The sequence below is a fragment of the Elephantulus edwardii genome, unplaced genomic scaffold, assembly GCF_000299155.1.
Source record: "Elephantulus edwardii isolate Elephantulus edwardi_28Jun2011 unplaced genomic scaffold, EleEdw1.0 scaffold00287, whole genome shotgun sequence".
In the NCBI taxonomy this organism is placed as follows: domain Eukaryota; kingdom Metazoa; phylum Chordata; class Mammalia; order Macroscelidea; family Macroscelididae; genus Elephantulus; species Elephantulus edwardii.
Genome location: NW_006400037.1, coordinates 1,411,945 through 1,428,524, shown reverse-complemented (window position 1 = coordinate 1,428,524; position 16,580 = coordinate 1,411,945). Strand labels below are relative to the sequence as shown.

General features: G+C 35.9%; 1 protein-coding gene across 1 annotated transcript in view; it reads left to right on the top strand.

Annotated features, from left to right (window-relative positions):
* LOC102866574 (V-type proton ATPase subunit H-like) overlaps positions 1-16,580 on the top strand; it is a 130,933-nt gene that overhangs the window by 22,447 nt on the left and 91,906 nt on the right. The window contains exons 4-6 of the mRNA XM_006900537.1: positions 3,429-3,542; positions 9,209-9,313; positions 13,593-13,646. Of these exons, the coding sequence (XP_006900599.1) occupies positions 3,429-3,542; positions 9,209-9,313; positions 13,593-13,646 (273 nt within the window). The remainder of the gene's footprint in view (positions 1-3,428; positions 3,543-9,208; positions 9,314-13,592; positions 13,647-16,580) is intronic.

The window sequence follows — 16,580 nt, the reverse complement described above, 5'->3', positions numbered from 1 at the left end:
ATGGTGAATAGTGCAGCTATTAACATTGGTGTACAAGTCTCCATTTGTGCCTCAGTTCTCATTTTCTTGGGGTATATTCCAAGCAGTAGAATAGCTGGGTTACAAGGAATTTCTATGTTCAGATTTTTGAGTAAGCTCCAAACTGCCTTTCAGAATGATTGTACCATATAAGTTCCCACCAATAATGTGTAAGAGTTACTATCTCGCCACATTCTCTCCAACATTTATTACTTGCTGTCTGATTGAACTTTCCCACTGTTACTGGAGTGAGATGGTATCTCATTGTGGTTTTGATTTGCATCTCTCTTTTTGCTAGTGATTTTGAGCATTTCTTTATGTGTCTGTTTGCCATACAGATTTCTTCTGTGAAGATTTTTTTACTGTCTTTTGCCCATTTTGTAATTGGGTTATCAGTCTTTTTCTTGTGGAGGCCCAGGAGTAATCTGTAAACTTCTGTTATGAGACTCTTGTCTGAGATGGTATTATCAAATGTTTGTTTCCAGTCGGTAGGTTTTTTTTTTTCACTCTGTTGGAAAATGTTTTGACATGCAGAGGGATTTAATCTTAACTAGGTCCCATTCATCAATTTTATCCTCTTCAGATTGTGCATTTCTGGCTGTATTTGGCAGTCTCTTTATACTGTGGACTAGGGCTTCTAAGCTTGATCCAAGTTTGTCTCTTGCGAACTTTATAATTTTGGGCTTTGCTCCCAGGTCTCTGATCTACCTTGAGTTGATTTTTGTGTGTATGTGAGATGTGGATCCTGTTTTAGCTTTCTGCAGGTAGAAGTCCAGTTTTGCCAACACCATTTGTTGAAGAGTTTGTCATTTTCTGCATTTGATAGCTGTGATTTCCTTGTCAAATATCAGTGATTCTCAATCCTGACTCATTGGTCTGTGTGCCTGTCATTGTGCCAGTACCATGCTGTTTTGGTTACTACTGCTGTGTAGTAGGTTTGCCTCTCACCTTATTTTTGTTTCTCAAAAGTGTTTTGCTTATTTGGAGTCTTTTTGCCTCTCCAAATTAGTTTGACAATTTCCCTTTGATCTTCTTAAAAAATGAATTTGGTATCTGGATTGGGATTGAACATGTAGATTGCTTTTGGTTGGATTGTTACTTTCACAATATTGAGCCTTCTTATCCATAAACAGCACATTTTCTCATTTCTTTAGGTCTTTTATTGTGTCTTACAGAAATGCTCTGTAGTTTTTTTTGTAGAGGTTTTTTGTATCTCTAGTTAGGTTCACTTCCAAGAATCTTAATTTGTGGTTGGCTATTGTAAATGGTTTGTTGCTTTCTTGATTTCCTTCGCTGAGTTCTCTTTCTTACTGTAGAGGAATGCTACTCATTTTTGGATATTGATCTTATATCCTGCCACTCTACTAAATTGTTCTACTAATTCTAACAATTTTTTTGTTGTGTCTTCTGGATTTTCTGTCTATTCTATTGTATCATCTGCATATAGTGAGAATTTGACAATCTCTTTGCCCATCTGGATGACTTTTATTTCCTTCTCTTGTTGTATTGCCCTAGCAAGCACTTCCAGTACAATATTGAATCAAAGTGTTGACAGTGGGCATCCTTGCCTGCTCTCTGTTTGCAAGGAAAATGCTTTTAGTCTTTCTTCTTTGAGAATGATGTTAGTCCTTGGTTTTGCATATTTATTGAATATTGTGTTCAAATTATTTTCAGAGTGATTATGTTGTGATTGAAGTACAGTTAGGTTAAATTTTCTTGTTGGGACTCTTTTTGGGATTTATCTCTTCCTCTTTTTGATTGTGTTGTCACTGGAAGCTGTGTGGAGAGAGAATTAGGTAGTCATTATCTTCAGCTATCAACTCAATGTTTTAGCAGTTGATTTTATTTATAAAACTTTATTTCACCAAAAAATTTGCATACATTTTTGGCACTTGATTCCTTGTACTATTTAAAAATATTGATTTTATTTTTCCTTGCTTTCAGTACAATTTTTTTATTCTTACCATTTCTGACTAGAATATTTTTTATAGATTTGTTTAATTTTCTCACATGTACACTTTCTAGTACATGATTTTGAGGATTAAATTTTTTCTTTGTGTGTGAAAGGATACCAAAGCAGTTGTTAAGTTCCTTTGCTTAGAAAGGTTTTCTTTATATTCTCTTAAAAATTTGAGACTTGGGTTCCTGGGTAGAAAGGTAGCTGGGGTCTTCCATATATTGTCTGTCTGTATGAGGTATGGAAATCACCAAAGGCTTAGAAGAATTTTAAATTATATAAAACATCTTATAAAATTTTTGTCTGAACTTTCTCTATGTGGGATACATTGCCATTTAAATTACACTGAGAGATAGCATCTTCACTTTGGAAATAATCCGCCATGGGATAATGATAACTTGTCTGAATGTTATTATGTCTTTTGATAAGGTCATTATCATAACTATAATTATGGTTTTCAATCATATTCTGTCATAATTATTCATTACTTAATTAGATGGTAGTCTGTTCTTCAAGAAGATAGCCATAAGAATGAAATTTTTATTTAAGCGTGAAAATTATTGTTTATATGTTTGATTGAGCTTTTAGCAAATAGTACTGTTTAGCTGGTTATGCTCTCATAATGAGTCAGAAAGTTTTTTCAGCTAGTGATATGAAGAGAAAATTTAAGCTAGAGATGATGCTTGCATGATTTTAAGGAAGCATGTATTCTTTTTCAAATCTCATATGCATCTTCTCGTGTGATATGCCTAGTGCCTAAGAGTTGCATTAGATGCCAGCTCAAAGGTAGCCAGTTTGAATCTATCACCTGCTTCACAGTAGAAAGATGCACAGTCTCTTCCCAAGTGATTTACAGCTTCTGAAAAACCACTGGGAGGTCAGCTATAAATTGATTCTGACTCAGTGGCATTGAATGAGTGAGTGTGGTATGCTGTTTTTGTTGTATTTATCTGTTTCTTATTTTTTCAATCATGATATGCTAGGAGTATCCTTGTACATTTGATGTTTTCTAATCCCTTCTCTCTCTTGCCTGCACCTAAGTAGTTTGAAGTGCTTCTTGCCTGTCCTGCTAGCCAGAGTTCATTTGTGATGTTTCTGTCCCTCCTTACTTTTTTTCCTGTGAAATCAGTAAGCTCACTTTCTGTCAGCACATCAGCACTGGGAACGACAGATCAGAGATGCAGACTGAGGCCTAAAGCTTGCAGAACTGGATTTGCTGTTCTCTCTCAACTGATTTAAAAGAAACAGAATAATTAGATAGATTTATTTTTAAGATACCTACTTCTTTCATCTCATAGTAGTAGCAACAGAAAAATCATACACATTGGGGAGGGGAGAAAGGCTCACATCGACTTCAGTGGGAATTAAAATGAAAAGTTGAGAAGCAATACAAAATTGTTAAATTTGTTAGTGTAATTTATTCTGAGATAACTTATTTTTCTTTTCATTTTAGGAAAATCACCAGCGTGTTAGCATTTTCTTTGACTATGCAAAACGTAGCAAGAATACTGCCTGGTCCTACTTTCTGCCAATGCTGAATCGCCAGGATCTCTTTACGGTTCATATGGTAAATGTTGAATTGATTTTATTCTAATTTAGGGAAGGAAAACCTGAGACATTTATTATGATTTGGTAATATCTCAGAGAATAACAGCTGTCATTGTGATTTTTAGAAACAGTGTTTCCTTCTTGATGTTCAGAAATGTATTGATAATATAGGATTGTTCTGATACAGTAAATGCTTTACAGACCAGATAATGAATTAATTAGCATAAAAAGCCTTTGGTAAATTCACACATGCAGAAAGTTCTAAATTGTTTATGACAGGATTAACCACCACATAGAAGCTATAATTTACTTTGAAACATCTATTGTATTTAATGAATAACTTTAATAATAGCTTAAGTGTATTGTTATTTTAAATTTAGCCAGAAGGACTGCCTTTGGAAACGCTAACATTGAAAAATCTTTTGAACTTGAAGACTGAGAAGAGGGTTGGGTGAATTAACTTCGTAGAAATATTTTTCTTTTTCCAGTCAAAAGTAGCCTACATGGTAGGAACTTTTAAGGCCACTCACTTCAGTAGATGTCTTTCAGTGTTTTGTTTTACATCAAGAACTTCTGCTGGTGAGACATTTTTGACTATGTGTCTGCTTGTGTTCTCCATCTTTCTCTTGCTGTATGTGTTTATGTGCTAGTGTGTTCACATTATAAAACATTTACAAAGAGAGGAAGAAAACAAGAGAATTTAAAAAGTAACTATTTTAAAGAAGAATTTTTCAAAATCAGTGATACCTTTTGTTCTTTTGAATTATGAAGGCTTACTTTCACTTTCTTGATGTGTAGTTTTAAATGTATTGTTGGTTTTTGTGAATCCTGATCATGTAGTGGTTAAGGCACTTGTTGCTGACTGAAAGGTTGATAGTTTAAACCTACTGGATATTCCATAGGAGAAAGTTGTGGTGGTATCTTCTTACACAGATTATAGCTATGGAAACCCGGTGAAGTAGTTTTGCTTTTATATACAGTTTTGTGACTCAGAAACAACTTGGCAGCACTAGGTTTGGATATCTTAGAATTTTTTTTTAAATTTTTTTTTTTAAATTGTCTAAAGAACAGGACATGGGGGCGCAGGGCCATGAGTGTCTTTCTAAAAGGGCCAGTGAGTGAGAATAGCTCAGCCCCTCTCTGCCCCAGAGCAGAAAGCAGATAAAGAGCCTGTAGCCCAGCTCCATGGTGCCTCTAGAGTCACAGCAGCAGCAAGAGGTTAGTGTATTTGATGTAGACTCAATTGTTATGGTAATGAGAATGGAGTTTATTAGGGAAATAAGTTGGAGAATGGAGGAGGCAAAGAATATCATCCAATACAATTCCAGAATTTAGCCTAGAAGTCTTAAGGCACAGTTCCTCAATTAGTCCAGGCTCCAGTTTCAGTTCAGCAACACAAATTCAATAAGCCTCTGGTTTCCTCAGTCATTCATCAAGGTTTGCCTCAGAGCAGTTATAAGTCATCTTCTCCTTGAGGCATCTGACAAGAACAGCAAAATCTTTAAGTGTGGCCTTTATATCAGGGATCCTCTGCTTATACTTTACCAGTTTCTCCACAGCAATGCCACAATCTCTCCACCACCATCACCTTGCCGTCAAGTCTTGCTGCCCAGTGTGGGAAACACTCTCTCATATCCTTGTCCCACAGCGTTTGATGATTTGCAAGACCCTGTGTCTGCAGTTGAGGTAGCTGCAGACTAGAGGTGGCTAAGGTAATGGCTAAAAACGCCAACTTTAGGCTGACACTGTGGTGATACATATATATGTATTAGTATGTTCACATTGTATAGATCAGATATTTAATACACTGTTGTTGTTGATTACCATAGAGTTGAGCATGACTCATAGTGATCGTATGAACAAAAGACCTGAAGCCTTTCTATAACTATCATCATTTCTCAAATGTATATGAAAATACTTATATTTCAGAATATTTATAAATGTTGTTGTTAGGTGCCATCAAGTCTAGAATGACCCATAGCAAGCCTATGAATAACACACCTGAACCTTGTGTTGTCCTGTGCCATCCTCACACTTCCTGACAAATTAAAGCCCATTGTAGTAGTCACTGTGTCAGTTCACTTTGTTAAGGGTCTTCCTCTCCTTTGTTGACCCTCTATCTTTCTGAACATCATGTCTCTCTCTAAGGAATAGCCCCTCTCGTGGTGAGCAGGTTTTAGTAGAGCTCACAGATTAAGACAGACTAGGATTATTGGCCATCAATTTCCTAAATAACAGGCTTCTGAAAACCTTATGAACAGTAGAGGAACATCGGTCGTTATAGTAGTAGAGATAGAACCCAGATTAGAAGTCAACTGAAGTGAGGAAAAAAAAATTTATGGATGATTCAGTGACATTAATTATATTCATGTTTTGCATTCATTATCATTATCTTTTCCCAGAGGTTTTTGTCACACTTAACAGAAAACCATCCTCCAAGCAATGATTTTACCTTTCTGCCTCATAATTATTATTCTACCAAATCCGTGCCTTATTTTCTTGATAATTTCAATTATTTTTGACTGATCTTTCAAATTTATTAGGTCAAATTGGTTTGCCCTATAATATGCTCATGAAGAATTTATGCAAGTAGGAATAACAGATTTCCTGACTTTTTATTTTTACTTGCATTTTTATTGTAGATACAATTTCAGTTCTTGTAATTTTTGAGTCACTAGTTTATGAAGTGAAATAAGGTCAGCTAAACAAGATAGTGAATTCTGTCAATTCATTAGCTGAGCCCATTAAAACATCAGTGTGTCACAAATTAGGGAGTGAGTACAGGTGTCCCTGTTGCCCCTCTACATTGTAAAGTCCAGGTAGATGCTAGTATTCCATTGTTATCCACACTCACCTCAAGCATGTGTCTCTGTCCAGGTGGAATAGTAGGTTAAGTATAGGACTGGTAACGGAAAGATCAGCAGTTTGAACCCACTTACTGCTCTAGGGGAGAGAGAGTAATCCTCTTTCCGTTAAATTTACCTCAGAAACTTGTTGGAGGGTCTCAAGTTGAATCAAAATCATCTTGATGGCAGTGGGTGGGTTCTGTCAGCCTGACTAAGCTTTTTATTCAAATACCAGAACAAACACTAGTTAACTGCCACAGCCTTCTGCTGTATTGTGATTTATTACTTCTGAGATGTTAGAAGCTTTAGGATAGTAACTTTCTTTATAACTTGCAGTTTATGTGTGAGTTAGTATTTATACTGTTATTTATTAAGAAAAACCAAAACACAACCACCCAATAATGACTAGTTTTATATGCTGGGAAATGCTGAGGAGAAAAGATAATTGTTTATTAAAAGAGAAATGCCAACCTGAGACCAAAGTATTAAGCAGAGGTAGAGATGAGTACTCAAGAGACTTAGAAGGAGTGAGGTTATGGTTATGAATCGATTGCAGAGATTTCATAGAACCCTGGATGTGTCCACCAGTCTGTACTAGAAAGTTTGGAAGACAGCTACCTGGCCAGTTGATTGGATGAGATTGATACTTGTTCTCATTTCCCCAAAACTTATCGAGAATGTAGATATGATCGAACATGAACAGTGGTCAGATCTTTCGTTCTTAGGGTTGCTATGAGTGGTCTATGACTCAGTGGCACTTAACAACACAACAGCAACATCACTGATATCACATGAAAGCAAAATCTTATTGACGATTATGAAAAAAATGGCTGGAACAGTACATTTATAGGAAATTGCCAGTAATTCAAGCCAAATTCAAACGGAGTGTGGCATGAGGTCTATCATTACTGTTGGCTGAAAGGTGAGAGCACCGGGAAGATGTTTACTTGTGTTTTATTGATTATGCAAATGCATTTGACTATGTGGATTGTAACAAATTAATAACTGACAGTGAGAAAAATGGGAACACCTTAGAACATTTAATTATTGTCATGTGAGATCTATACATAGACCAAGAAGCAGTAACACTGCATAGGTTAAAGTCATGAAAAATGTTTGTCAGAGTTGTGTGCGTCTTTTCTCCATACTAATTCAGTCTGTATGCTGAGCAAATAATTCCACAAGCTGGACTTTGTGAAGAAATACGGCATCAGGATTGGTGGAAGACTCAACAACATGCATTATGCAGATAACACAATCTTGTTAGCAGAAAGTAAAGAAGACTTGAAGTGCTTATAGCAGAAGATCAAAGACTACAGCCTTCAATGTGGATTACATTTCAATATCAAGAAAGCAAGCATACTCACCACTGGATCAGTAGGTAGAATTAAGATAGATGGAATAAAGATTTAAGTTGTCATTGGTTTAATATTACTTAGATCCACAATCAGCATCGGTAACAACAGCAGTCAGGTAATCAAAAGATGCGTATCATTGGGAAATCTGCTATAAAGGATGTCTCTCAAGAACAAGATGTCAATTTAAAGACCAAGGTGCACATGTTCCAGGCCATAGTACTTTCATTTGCTTCCTATGCATTTGAAAATTGGACAGTGAATAAGGAAGACTGAAGAAGAATCCATCCATGCCTTTGAATTACGGAGTTGGTGAACAGTATTAAAAATTCCATGGATTGTGAAAAGAACAAACAGATCTGACTTTAAGGAAGTGTGCTTCTTAGGGGTAAGGGTGCTGGAATTTCTTTCCTCTTATTTTGTGCATATCCTTGGAGAGAGACATCACACTGGGAAAGGGAATGAAAGAGAAGACTATCAACAGGATACATTGGTGACCATAATGGTCTTGTGCATGACAAAGATTTGAGTTGATGCACGATAAGATGTGGTTGATATCTCTTGTTCATGCGACAGCTCTGAGTTGTGGTTAGCTTATTGGCACCTAAAAATAAAAATGACATTGACCTTTATTATAGCTTACTCCTCACCACAGAAAAAACAGAAATCCTCACCACTTGACCAAAAAGTCATATGATGATAAATGGACCAAAAAAAAAAAAAAAAAAGGGAAATAATCAATAAAGAATTCTCTTACTTGGACTCACAATAAATACTCATGAAAGCAGTAGTGAAGAAATAAAATTCTGTATTGCATTGGGCAGGTTTTCTGCAAAAGACCTCTTAAAAGTGTTAGAAAGGAAAGGTATCACTTTGAGGGTTAAGGTGAGCCTGATCCAAGTCATGGTATTTTAGTTGCCTCATGGAAAGCTGGACAATGAGTAAAGAGGACTGAGGGAGAAGTGATGCCTTTGAAATGTGATGTTGACAAAGAATAGGAAATATATCATGGCTTGCTAGGAGAACAAACCAGTATGTCTTAGAAGTACATCCAGAGTGCTGTTTTAAAGAATGAAATGGGGTAAGTTTATTTTGTGTGTTTTAGATATGCTATGAAGTCATTTTCTGATGAGGACATTATACTTATTAAATTAGAGATGATGAAAGGGAAGACCCTCTAGGTGGTGCGTTGACACAGTGGCAGCAATACAGGTTCAATCAGTACTGCTTGTAAGCATGGCCTAGGTCTTGTCAGCATTTCCTTCTGTTTTGGTAGTTTCTGTAAGTTGGAATTCACTTGATGATGGCTCACAGTAACAACATGTATATATATTTCAAATGTATTCTTCAAATGGAAAAAATTATTTCTTTTGGAGCAATCAAAAGTACTAAAAATTATGTAGCAAAATGATTCTGAGTCTTGTTTTTTTGAAGCATGTTATATGATGTTTGAATCTCCAAGTGAATTTTCTCTTTGTTTTTAGGCAGCAAGAATTATTGCCAAATTAGCAGCATGGGGAAAAGAACTGATGGAAGGAAGTGACTTAAATTACTATTTCAACTGGATAAAAACACAGCTGAGTTCACAGGTAAAAGAAAAGGGTTTTTTTAGTGTCTTTAAAAGGAATATAACATCCATGTTCTTGTATGCTCTTTATAGTAAATATGTTACCTTTTAAAAACTTAAACTTATGTCATTTTGACCTCGATAAACTAAGCTTCTTTTAAATGTGGTGATGTGCTTTTTTCTTCATGTTGACTGGATTCACTTCAAACTGCACTGTCTTTTCTACCCTGAGGGACTTCTCATCTGGCTCTCTGTTGGGTGGGGAGTGTCTTCCTTCTAGGTGGCTGTCATACTTTCACAGATTGGATCAATGAAAAGGACTCAAACCTGCAACGCACACACTACCGTAAGGCTTTTAATGAATCAAAAAAACTGCCAGGGAAAATTACACAGGCATGATTGGGATGAGAAAATTCCAGCCATGGCTCCCTGTGCCAGCCTCAGGATCATGGAAAACCAGGATTGGTGTGAGAAATTTTGATTATGGAAGAGCTTTTAGAGGTTTCTAGTAAGATCAGTTATCCTTTGTGGTCATATAACCAGGCCAGGTTGTTTATCCAGTTAGACCAGTGAACTTTGTGGCTCGGAGTGTCATCAGGGGAGTTTGAGTACTCTGCTGCTCTAGAGTCAGTTAGTTCACTTGTCGTGGTCAAGAACAGTTCTAGACTTACACAGAGCTGCCCAGTCCAGTGTAAAATAACTGTTCCTCCTAGGGATAAATACTCAGTGACTTGACAGTAGCATTTTGAGATTAACCACTTAAGAGATGGAAGGGAAAAGAAAATAAGCTTATTGGTCTTTGATGCTTTAGGGCCCCTAAAGCTCTACTGAGTTTAGATCTTTTGTTCATAGGGTCGCTATGAGTTGTGCTTGACTCACTGGCACTTAACAAAAACAAGAGCTTATAATCCAGGTTAGTATACAGTCAGTCAGAACAGCTTCCAAAATGTGCTTGGAGGCACCTCAGGCATAAGCCTCATTTCTCTAGGCCAGTGTTACAAAGTTCTCTGTTCTGCCAACAATTATGGCTCTATACATTCCCCGCCCCCCCCCCCCCCCCCCCCCCCCCCCAGTCCTCCAGTTGTTCAACAAATTTGAGCAAAAGCTCTTAGCTCTATTTCTGTGGAGGGTAGCAGTGTCAAGGTCAGCTGCATCCCATGTTGAGTCTGTGGTCCTTTGCTTCAGCTGCTATGGCTGTTGCTCTGGTCCTAAGCCACAAATTGTATTCTCTTGATTGCTCTTCTCTGGTGGTGAGATTCCTCTCATTCTGCTACTGGGTCCACTCAATTTAATGGCGAGCTAGTCAATCTCTTTGCTGCTAGGCTAACATGTCCTATTCATATATTCCCTCCCATTCACATGGCAAAGTAAAAGTCAATGACAAGGAAAGCCATTTTGAACAATAAACTCCACAATGACAGAAAAAGAATCTATGCCTTTGAGTTGTGATGCTGGAGAAGAGCTTGGTTATTTTTTAATGAATGTTAAAATGGCAACTTTTTTGTGTTTGTCCTCATTCTTCTCTAGACTGAGACAGAAGAGAGTACACTTCTTGAAAATGTAGTTGTGTCTCTTATTTCTTGTTTAGTATCTCGAGTTTTATGGGAGACCTGGTAGAAATCAACCTCAGGAAAGGAGTTGGGTAAGGATGGTGGAGAGGAGCATTCTGGGTAAGGTTGAGATTTTGATGTGGATATGGGGGCACTGGGTGTGATGGAGGCAGAAGGTCAAGAGAAAGAATGTTGGTAGTCATTGTGTTGTTAGCCTTAGAATATAGAAATTTTTATATGAAATAACAGTTTTGCAAAGTTGTAATTTATATTTTGTTGTTGTTGCATTCCATTAAGTCAGAAATAACTCATAGCTGACCCTCCAGTGGGTTTTCGGAGTTTGTAAATCACATAGGAGGAGATTGCCCTTCTTTCATCCATGGAACATACAGTAGATTCAAATTGTGTGCCTTTGGGTTGGCAATACAACTCCTTACCACTGTGCCACAAGAAAGCCCTAATTTAGATTTTAGGTGGCTTTATTATTTCAGAAGATTTTAATTTCAGGCATTAGGGAGACACCATGGCAGTTTGCTTTCTTAGTTTTATTTTAGTTTTAGTCATTGACCTCCTTTTAAATTTTTTTAGCAGGATTTTTGGTGGTGTTGAGTTTGGCTTATTGCTTTTTATTTCTTTTGGGATAGAAGATTTAGAGAGTCTTGAACAAAATTCAAAACTCATTGCCGTTGAGTCAGAACCAACTGAGCTGATCCTCCAGCAGGTTTTTGGAAACTAAATCACAAAGGAAGAGATTGCCCATCTTGATCCTGCAGAGAAGCTGGTGGATTCAAACCTCCTAGCTTTTGGTGGGCAGTAAAACTCTTTATTCACTAGACCACTTGAGCTTTGAACAAAATTAGATACATGTTTTTTCATGTCTGTAACATTTGCTTTTATACACTTTTTTTGCCTTTTAAAAAATTATTTTAAAAAGAGTTACATGTTGGTAGATTTTATTGAACTTATAAAGAATTTAAAAAACAAATTTAGAACATGGAAAATAGGTGGGTGAAATGAACTTTTAAAGTTTGTATATTGTTGGAAATAAAATGCCCAAATGGGTGTTCCTCCTTCCCTTCCTTCTTACCCCCTCCTTTTTTTGCTGTTTTGAAATTTATTTTACCTTTAAACAAACTACATTTGGCTTTAATGTTAACATTTTGGTATGTTGGTAGTGAGGCTCTTTTGCAGCTGAATCCATAAAATGAGAATTAGTAGGAAAAAAGATAACAGTATTTTGACATTATCCTATAGAGTGGCCTAACTAAATTTTTCCTCATAGGAATAGCATTTATATTGTGCCTCAAAGATAATTTGGCACTCTCCGAATGAATACTGTTAACCATGAATACATGTTTAACATGACTGCATGTTTGTAATTTACTGATTAAGATACCTGGAAAAATGTGATGATATTTAGAACATTTAACATCATTCTCATGATGTTTATTTATTATTTGATGATAAGCTCTATTAAATAGAATTAGAAAAAAAAGAAATCATTTTAGCACCCTTTCCTAACCTAATTAATTAGGATGTTTTAACATGTTCTAGTAATGAATTCATGTTAACTATGCCCCACAGTTAAAGAAAATATGTTTAATGCCATTCTTGAAAGCTAATTATCTGTGTCTAGATAATTTTACTTCTTAGTCTTAGATAATTACTCTTGAAGATGCTTTCTCTGTATTTCTCATCTCTTCTTTGATTGCTACATCTTTGCCTGTGTGAGTTTGATGTAGTATTTCTGCTTTGCCACGTCTACTACCGGGTGGCTTGTCTGGCAGTTCTGGCTTTGCATTCACAGAACCTGGCTATTGCTTCTGCTTGCTCTAGATAGCACTGCCTCTTCTAGAGCATTTCACTAGGATTAGTAAATGCAGACTTCTTATTTAAACAGAATCAAGATAAAATTACTTGGATTTACTGCTTTGCTCAAATATTCCATGGTAGTGCTGTGCTTGGAAGTTCCCTTTTTCTCTAATACATGTATTCCCCACCCACCCCACAAAAGGACCATAATTTAAGGTTTCTAATAGAAATAAATTTCTGAAAGTACAAGTTAGCTTAAAGTTTGACTGTTATGTTTTATAAATTTTTAGTGACATTTAAGAAGACATTTTGGTAGTTTAGAGGATTTGTGTGTTAAGAAGGCCAGTGGCTGTTACCCAACAGAGAATCCTTATTGAATAAAACAAATAACAATTTTCTGTGAGAAATTACCACTTTCTTCTTACACTTTTAACCTCTGAGTGAGTTTTTACCTTAGTTTTGCTTGATAATTTCTGTCTAATGTTTAAAATTTTTGATTGTCATTGTAACTTGAGTAGCTTAATTTGAATCCTATAGAATATCTTCCCATCTCTGAGTATTTATTTCAAAAGTTTTACCCCAGGATATAGCTGTATAGATCACTAAATATAGATCAGCATAAAATATTAGTCTTGTAAAAAAAAATTAAGTAAGCAAATCCTGACACTTGGCACTTTGCACCCACTCCACTTATGAAATCTAGATGGAGCTATATTTAGTTCTAATATTTAATTTTTAGTAATTTACTGGTTAAGATATTACCTGGAAGAATATGATATTTAAAACATTTAACATCATCTTCATGATGTTTATTAATTGATGATAAATTGTATTAGGTAGAGTTAGAAAAATATAAATTATCTTGGCTCCCTTTCCTAAACTGATAAATTAGATAGAATTAAAAACAAAACTAAGTAAAAGTTATTTATTTCATAATAGAAACTTCGTGGTAGCAGTGTCGCTGTTGAAACAGGAACAGTCTCTTCAAGTGATGTAAGTATATTCCCTCTTAACTCACTGGCCTAACACTCTGACTATAACTCACTTTAAACCATACACAACTAGAATTTTTAAAAATTTAAGTCCATGGATTTGATGTGTTGCCTCTTGTTAGGTTAATTATGTTGCAAAAGTGTCTATTTGTGATCTGTGATTTGTGATTTGTGATGATTTTTTTCTTTTATATTGGTAGATGTGAAAAATTACTCCTCCTTCTACCCCCCCCCCCCCCAAGAGGACTTTATCGCAGATCTGGGCATCAGAGCAAGAATCATAATTGAGCCATGCAACTGGAATTGATAATCTCAGTGTTAACTGTTTTCAGTTATAAACATCATAAAGTGTTTTGTGTTTAGTAGTAAGTCAGTCAAGTGGAAAACAGTGATACTGCTTGATAGTACCAACACTTGTTGCCTGCTCTGTGTTACTCAAGGCTTTATGTAGGGCTGAAGCTGCCCAGAACACTTTTTTGGGGCATTTGCTCCTGCATTTCTGTAGAGACAAAAGATTAATTTAAAGCCATTCATTCCCTTCCAAGTTACCTGGCCCATTGTTTAACTTTGCTGTGTGCTAGGGATGGTTGGAGCTTTTTGAGAGGATAGGAAAGAAATGGAAACTTAGATGAGGAACATCTAGCTTCCTTTGTTGGAATTACTCTGGGAAGAGTGAAGGACGTGGTGTTACTCCCTAAGTTAAAAGTTGAGATATTGAGTCATTCCAAAACCACAGAGTCAGACCTGACTCACTGTAAGGTTCTGAAATTGTAAATCTTGATGAGATTGCCCTGTGCACTGCGTGGTGTGGTTGAACTGCCTGCTTTTCCGTTAACAGCCTGATACATTAAGCACTATGCTATGTATCAGGTTTTTAAATTGGGAATGGTTATTTTATGTGACTTGAGTTTCTGCCAGTTTGTGTTTTAGAAGAATTTTCAGTTTGTGTAGTTTAGAATGAAAAAACTCTCAAGAAACCTTGTTGCCATCAAGTTGGAACTAACAGAGAGCTGACCCTCAGGCTGTGTATTGCACAGGAGATTGCCCAGCTTTCTCCTTTGGAGCAGCTTGTGGATTAGAACCACTTGCATTTTGAGTATTAGATATTAAGAAGATATTTATAAAAAGGATTTTTAGAATAAGAATAAATTTACAAACGTGGTTGAATTGCTATTAAAATATATGTAAATTAGTAAAGTTATTAAAACTTACATGGGAAGTTAAAGTTCTAATGGCAAGACATTTTATTTGGATTTTTTTCCTGTCAGTGTATTGGAAAAACAAATTGAGTAATTGAATTGGCAGTGCATGTAGTTCAAGTGATTAAATTTGTAGACATCCCAAATTTATGTACATCCTAAATGGAATTATCAATAAGCAAGAAAAAGATCATTTTTGATTTCCCACTGCTTTATTGTTAGTACATCTAAACCAGAACATATTTTGCTTTCTCTTCTTGAATATTCTTTCTTTTTCAGATTTTTGAAGAGCAGACTTCCGTAGGTTGAATTGGGGTGTTAGCCCTTCCTTTCATATTTATGTTTTAATAGGGGACTCTTAATCTGGAAGCCAATGTTTATTAAGCACTTACTGTGCTCTTGGTGTTGTTTTGTTCATTTTACATGTAAGTACTTCAGTACACACTCTTATACTTTGAGATTTGTCACATTGTATGGAAAAGCAAAGTGAGGCAATACTTACTATCTTGTTCAGAGTATTATAGCTAATGAGTGACAGAAACTGTGGCACATCCACACAATGGAATATTACATGACAATGAAAAACAATGAACTTGTAGAACACTATATAACCTGGGTGAGTCTGAAAGGCACTATGCTGAAAGAAATATCTTAGTCACAAAGGACAAATACTGAAGTAAGACCACTGTTATAAAATAAGATTTGACCCAGGGAAGGATGTGGGGAGAGCAGGAAAAGAATGGATAGGACAGATGAGGGGAAGGATTGCACTGTAACAGTTGAGGGGAAGGACTGAAAAGGATGTATGATTAAGCATAGTATTTATTACACTTAACACTCTGGAACAAGAGGTGCATTACAGAATGAATTAGGGTGGGGAAGGAAGGGGGAGGATAGGAAAATGTGCAACGTGAATGACTGAAAACCAAATTATTTTGTAAAATTTTGTTAAAATCGTAGTGGGAAAAATATAAAGACTGAGGTTCCTTTGATCCAAGCTATGATATTTTTTCAGTGCTTCCTTTAGAATTACTTTTGAAGCACTTGAACGTTAGTGGGATGCTTAGGCCTCGGAAAGTCACTTTATCCATCCTAGTATTTTTTTGCCGTTGAGTCAGTTTCATAAAAATCGCTTTTAAATTTTTCAGAGCAGAACAAAGCAATAAACTGCATTACTCCACTTTGCCACTTGATGTCAGTATAAAACAAACAATTTTATACTACAAAATGAGAAGAGGATTCAACCATCTTCCTTTTTTAAAAGTGGTTATAAAGTGGGTATTGTAATTTGATATTATTATAAAAGTGTTTATGAATAGTTGAATGAAAAACTATTCTGCTTTTTAAGTTTGACATAAATCATAATAAAAATTAAAAATGGCCATATTCATTGCTGTTGCGTTAGAATTGACTCATAGCTGATCTCCCAGCAAATTTTCCAAGACATTAAATTATGCGGAAGGCGATTGCCCCTGATTCTCCTAAAAAGCTACATGGATTAGCATCCAACTCTATGGGCTGTGCTACCACAGCTCCTTGAGATGGCCATGGAAGCATCACAGTAAGTTATGAATAGGTCATCACAAATAGCTGTATTTGAGTGATGTCATGTAAAGAGAATTTCTTTCTTTCTTTTTTTTTTTTAGGTTGTTTATTTTTCATTTCAGTGAACATCTACAGAGATTTTGGGATTCCATTCATTCATTGTTGCACCCTTCTCCCCACACAAAACCCTC